Raw genomic sequence first — 6,324 nt, 5'->3', positions numbered from 1 at the left:
CCATCAGGTTTTGTTTCGGTTAATTTTTTTGGTTCGAATTTTTCAATTTCAGATTAATTTTATTCGGTTTCTTGCATACTCGCCCCCACGATTTTGATGTTATTAATTTTTTTTATCTTCAGAAGTTCACACATAAAACTTATGTCGTCCAAAATACTATTTTGTGGTACAAATACCACTTACTCTTATCCATTTCATTTATTAAAAATATTGAATCTTGAATGAATTTACTTTTATTCCAATCTACTTTTCACTAATTCCACACCACAAAACTCAACCAATTCCTTATTTCTCTACACAAAGTGGTGTGCCAATAGCAAAAAAAACATATAACCCAACCCATATTATACAATGTACAACGTTATCTATCCAACCTTGCTTCATTAACACCCCACACGTGTGGTCAACTTCACTCACCAACCAAATTTACACAAAAGTCAACCTCAACTCAACGTATCCCACAAAGATGCACACTTCCTCCTAGCAAACCCGACCCGTTTCTTCAACAAATCATACACCACTTCCAACCCTTGTTGTTGGTAGTTCCCTAATAACCCGGCCAGCCCACCCGAATCCGGAAAATACCCGCCATTCATCAAGGTCATACACCCGACATTCCTTTTAATTTTTTTCGTATCAGTTTTGGTTTTGGTTTCTCTATCATCACCACTATCCACAAACTTGTAAAAATAATTCCTCGTGGGCATCACCACACTGGAATTCCCCCCGAAGTGGAACACCAGACGCGGTACAGGTACATCTACAACCCCTTTTGTACCGCGCTGGCCCACATAATAACACGGGCTGAGCCCAGTCCTATCATCAACTGGCCCGGCCCGTTTCAACTTCAACCTTTTCCCAAACTCGGACACAATCATATTATAAAACCCTTCGGGTAACATAGTGTAAGTCGTACCCGAATCCACCACCATCCCACCGTCCCCTCTCCGGTCTATCCTCTTCATATTTTCCGGAGCGGGTATCTTTCGGTCACCCACCGTGACCGCTTCCAACCCAACGTAATAATAATACGGGTGCTTCGGGTTTTCCAGCATCGCAGTATACGCAAAGTCATCTTGTATTGTAAACCCGACCCATTTTTGTTTGTTTCCGTTTTCACCGATAACCGGGTCAGAGTCAACCCGGCCCAAAATAAGTGGACTGGGTTGTCGAACCCGGTCCTGGTCAAAAGAGTGAGACACCAAACAATACGAAAACTGCGAGCCGAGGCGTGGCGAGAACTTAGCTAGCTGAGCTGGCAACGACAGCTCGCCACGCCCAAACCCCGCGACGCCAATCGGCTCGCCAAGCGCTTGATGAGCACATCCAAAGATAAAATTCTCAACCTCCAGAGCCGGGGGAGCCGACATGGGGATTTCGAGCCGGTCTTTATAAAGCCGAGCCACGAAACTCCCATCGCCATAGGCATAATAAAAATCTGGGCACAAATACTTCTCACACTCAGACATCTCAATAGATTCAAGCGGGCAACTAGCTGCGGCGCACAAGTCAAAAGTCTGCGCCCCAGAGTGGGCCGCAGAGCAGGCACGTGACTGGCACGTGACAGGTGAAATAGAATTAGAGGTGTTAGTAGTATGTACTTTGGGCGGTGTTTTGGGGTCGTATTTACCCTCACACATAATACAAGTGAAGGGTTTACATGGGAGCCAGACAGTGTCACTCCCAGTGTCCATATAAACCGTTACTTTTGCTATGGGTGATCCTAAGTTGAACGACATGGTGTAGTCTGTTCCCGGGGAGAGTGGGACGGAGACACGGCGGTGGTGACGGTGGAAACGGACGGTGGAGCGGGTGGTGGTGGATTTGAGGAGGTGGTGGGTGGTGGTGGTGAGGTTGGAGGTTGAGAGGTAGTGGGTGAGTGGGAAAATAAGGGGTTTGGAAGATGTGAAGGAAAAAGATGATAATAATATTAATAATAAGAGGAAGGTGGTGATAATAATATTATTAGAGGAAGCCATTGATGGTTTTGGAGGGAGGAAGGAGGGGTTTTAAAGGAGTGAGGTGAGGACAAGGGGAAGGTTTACGTGGAACATTTGGTTTGGGAATTGGAATACAAAGAAATTTGTTTTGTTTTGATTAATTAAAAGTTGGAAGAGTATAGGTGAATTGTATTATTTTAAGCCTGGTTTTAGGTGATTTGGATAGGCATTAGGCTGAGGGGTGTGGGGGGCGCGAGAGGGGGCGCGAGTAGGGGCTCCAGCCAATAATATTGTGACGTGTGGCAGAGTGAGAAACTTGATAAGATGGGTGTTGGTTGTGGTGCTCGCGCCCCGGGCCCTGGTGTGGAGGGGCGCGAGAGGGGGCGCGAGCGGTTTTTTTTTTATTTTTTTATAAATGTATTAAAAAAACGTATTATTAAAAAAACAAGAAATTATTTAAAAAAACACACATTTTTTTGAAAATTCATAATAAAAAAAACATACTAAAAAATAAACAAACAATAATATTTAATAATAAAACTAATCTAATACAAGATCATCTGGTCGCGACGCCCACAAATGTTCAACCAACTCATGTCGAAGATCCCCGTGTATCTCACGGCTCTTGATATTTGCTATGTTATGAAGTTTTTGTTGATCACTGATTGTGGACGGTTGTTGCGGAATGTCACCTTGGTAGTTTTGGCATATAGCTTTGCCCTCGTCTTCTAACGTCATGTTGTGTAGGATAAGACACGTGTAGACGACGTCCATTATCCTCTCCCGAGTCCAATAACGTATCGGGTTCGCCAGAACATAATATTGTTTTTTTATAGCTCCAAAAGCTCTTTCAATATCTTTTCTAGCAGACTCTTGCTTCTTCGTAAAATACTTCCGTTTGTCGGCGATTGGATCTGTAAAAGTTTGAACTAACACAGCCCATTCGTTGTAAATACCATCGACCAGATAGTACCCGTACTTGAAGAGTTCTCCATTTGCAACAAAAGATTGAGGTGGTTCAACCCCGTCGATAAGGTCGTTGATCAAATGTGACTGATCGATAACATTAAGGTCGTTATTTGACCCAGCAACACCAAAAAAAGCATGCCAAAACCAAAGATCCTGTGACACCGCCGCCTCAAGTATGAGGGTCGGCCCTTCATGATCACCACGGTGGAACTGACCTCGCCAGGCCGTTGGACACATAGCCCATCCAACATGCGTACAATCGATGCTACCTAGCATCCCAGGAAAACCATGTTTTTCTGCGTGCACCTCATATATGCGTTGGATGTCATACGTTGTAGGTTTACGCAGATATCTCCGAGCGTAAGTCGATATGACTCCTACGTACAATATATATTAAAAAATGTAATAAATATTTAATAAAAAGTAAAATTAATGTTTTTTACCTTGGCAGAAAAAATGAAGGGATTCACGTGCAACCCTTTTCGACATCTGTAAATACTCATCCAAAGCGTTCGACGAGATGCCGTACGCTAATTGACGGATAGCAGCCGTGCATTTTTGAAGAGGGGTAAAACCGGGAAGACCCCTAGCATCCTCCCTTTGTTGAAAAAAGGGATACCGTGCCTCTAAATCACTCGCTATACGCGTGAACAATTGCCTGCTCATTCGAAAACGAGTTCGAAAATCCGACTCCGCGTATACCGGTTGAGGGCTAAAATAATGCCTCATCAAAGTATTGTTAGCACCCGATCGATCACGATCACGAGGTGGTGCTCTAACCCTCGGGAGTCGGGGTTGATGGGCTTGATTTTGCAAGAGATTGACCACGGTTGCGGTCAAAACTCCCCCTACATGAAGAAGCAAATCATCCTCTTCGGAGGAGTCGGAATCAGACGAGTACGACGACATTATTTTTAAAAAAAAATTGGGTTGTTTTTGGATTTTTTTTTTGGGTATTATATAGGAGTTTGGGATATTATATATGAGTTTGGAGATTGAAGTTGTGTTTGATATGGTAAAAATGGGTTGATTTAGGGGTATTATATAGGATTTTGTAAAGGTTTTTTTAAAAAAGTTTGAAAGAAATGGGTAATATATAGGAAGTGTTGTATAAAGAAATAGGTAAGTTTGGTTTTTTTTTGAAGTTGTGTTAAGTGTTGTATAAAATGGGTAATATATAGGAGTAAAAAAAATTTTTTTTTTTATTAAATAAAGAGCCAACGGCTCATTTTAAGACTCCAACGTCTCTTTCACCATTCCCCAAGTCCCTTTACGCCATACAGCTCCCGCGAACCCCCTTGCGCCTGCTTTGTTTTTCGTGCTCGCGCCCCTCTCGCGCCCCTCTCGCGCCTCGGTGGTGTGGTGCTCGCGCCCCGGGGCGCGAGCGGCTGGGCTCACGCGCCCTTTCTCGCGCTCCACACCCCTCAGCCTTATATGGTCAAAAGTTAGCATTTATTACAAGAAAATTCATATGAAGAATAATGATTACTTGATTAGAAATCCATCTTATCTTAAAAGAAAAGTTTTAATTAGTTACTTCGTACAACTTATAAAGCATCTATAAGGCTGAGGGGTGTGGGGGGCTTTAATGGGGGCTTTAGTGAGGGCTCCAGCCAATAATATTATGACGTGTGGCAGAGAGAGAAACTGGATAAGGGGGGTGTTGGAGCCCCCGTTGGAGCCCCTGGCCCTGGTGTGGAGGGGCTCCAGCGAATTTTTTTTTTATTTTTTTATAAATATATTCAAACAACGTATTATTAAAAAAACTCATAAATTATTAAAAAAACACACATTAATAAAAAAAAACACATTAATATCTAAAAATAAAATAAAAATAAAAGTACTAAAAAAAACATTATTCTTATTCTTCGGCTTGGTCTTCTTCGATCAACCTCTTTCGGATACGTTCCTTTTGCTTTTCCATTAGCATTTGATCGACCGGATTTAGGTTACTGAAGTCTCTAGTAAGGAAGTCCAAATCTCTCATTCGACTTTTTTTCTTTTTGTCATTAGAGACCACCTTCATGGTTTTGTTGAATTTATTTAGGGATTCAACAAGATTGGCGATGTTTACGGCTTCCCCCTCAGCCGGTGACGACCATAAATCGTCGTCAATATAATCTGAATCTAGGTTTGGGTACCAATTTCCAACCATTTTTTTAAAAAAAAGTTGGAAAGATGGGTTGATTTTGGGTTTTATTTTGAAGTTGTGGTGATTGATATGGGTGAAATGGGGTATTTTATAGATGAAAAAAAGGTTTTTTTTAATTAAATAAGAGCCAACGGCTCTTTTAAATACCACCAACGGGTCTTTGCACACTCCCCTATGCCACTTTATGCCCTCCTCTGCCGCTAACCCCATCACGCCTGCTTGGATTTTCGTGCTCGCTCCCTGGATAGCGCGTGGTGTGGTGGTCGCGCCTGGGGGCGCGAGCGGAGTGGCTCTAGCGCCCCCGTTGAAGCCCCACACCCCTCAGCCTAATAAGCCACACTCTCGTAAGGTTTGGGTGATATGGAATAATCCACCATTGTGGTGCCAAATTTATGAACTAAAGTCCATGGCTGCAAACCTGCACAATAGGTATCTCTCTTTTTATACACACACATACTATATATACATACATATTTAATATTTTTCTATAAGGTTTGTGGAGGATATTTGTTATCAAATAAATATAAGATTTTAAGAAAAGTTTTGAATATTATGTGACAATGATGTGTCGTTTTTTATGAGTTTGTTGTTGTAGATGCTATTAGGAGAAGGGATTTATCTTTCACATCTTTGTTTCAAATCAGCTTTCATAATCATTCTAAAAGCTTTTGTAATTCATCTTTATCCTTAAGCACCTGCTAAATAAATAATTAAAATAAATAAAATTAATATAAAAAACACATATAATTAATTTAAAGTATAAAAAGTTGTAAATAAAAATAATATTTTCATTGAATTAGAAAATATTTCAAAGTAATATCTTAATACAAAAAATAAAAAAATATTGTTGCATTTTTATTCCATGTGTTGTTGTGCTCTCTCATGTTTTCAAGCTAGCACCGCATTCAACGGCGCTTCGTCCAAATGATCGTGCGACTTAAGAAAGAAATACATATATTCTTCAATATGTTCTTATGGCACCATGCGCACCTTCTCCTTGTAGCGAGGGATTTTATATTCTAGTTACTTGATGGGTAACTTCTTCACCAAATCCCATTTTTATTCACGTAATCTTAATTACTAAATTCAGAAGCGATCTCAATCAGTTTTGTTGGCAGTGGCGAGGTATAGTGAGGGCTAGAGATGACCCTGGTCCCTGGCCCCTTTTTTTGTGTAGTTGTGTAAATGTACCCGAAATTCATTATACGTAGTGTGAATGCAGTCGTTTTCGACCAAAGTTTTGTAATACATATTGACCCGTCG

General features: G+C 41.2%; 1 protein-coding gene across 1 annotated transcript; it reads right to left on the bottom strand.

Moving 5' to 3' along the window:
* Positions 1–245: 245 nt before the first annotated feature.
* On the bottom strand, positions 246–2,088 carry LOC143610651 (putative aspartyl protease At4g16563). Its single transcript, XM_077085066.1, has one exon. It carries the CDS (start codon positions 1,977–1,979, stop codon positions 444–446), a length of 1,536 nt encoding a protein of 511 aa, XP_076941181.1. The 5' UTR covers positions 1,980–2,088; the 3' UTR covers positions 246–443.
* Between the last annotated feature and the right edge of the window lie 4,236 nt (positions 2,089–6,324).

Source organism: Bidens hawaiensis, unplaced genomic scaffold, assembly GCF_021521415.1.
Source record: "Bidens hawaiensis isolate Kalapana, Puna unplaced genomic scaffold, B.hawaiensis_p1.1 tig00027344_1, whole genome shotgun sequence".
NCBI lineage: Eukaryota > Viridiplantae > Streptophyta > Magnoliopsida > Asterales > Asteraceae > Bidens > Bidens hawaiensis.
Note: the sequence above shows the minus strand (reverse complement) of the source record. Positions and strands in the feature narration are given on the sequence as shown.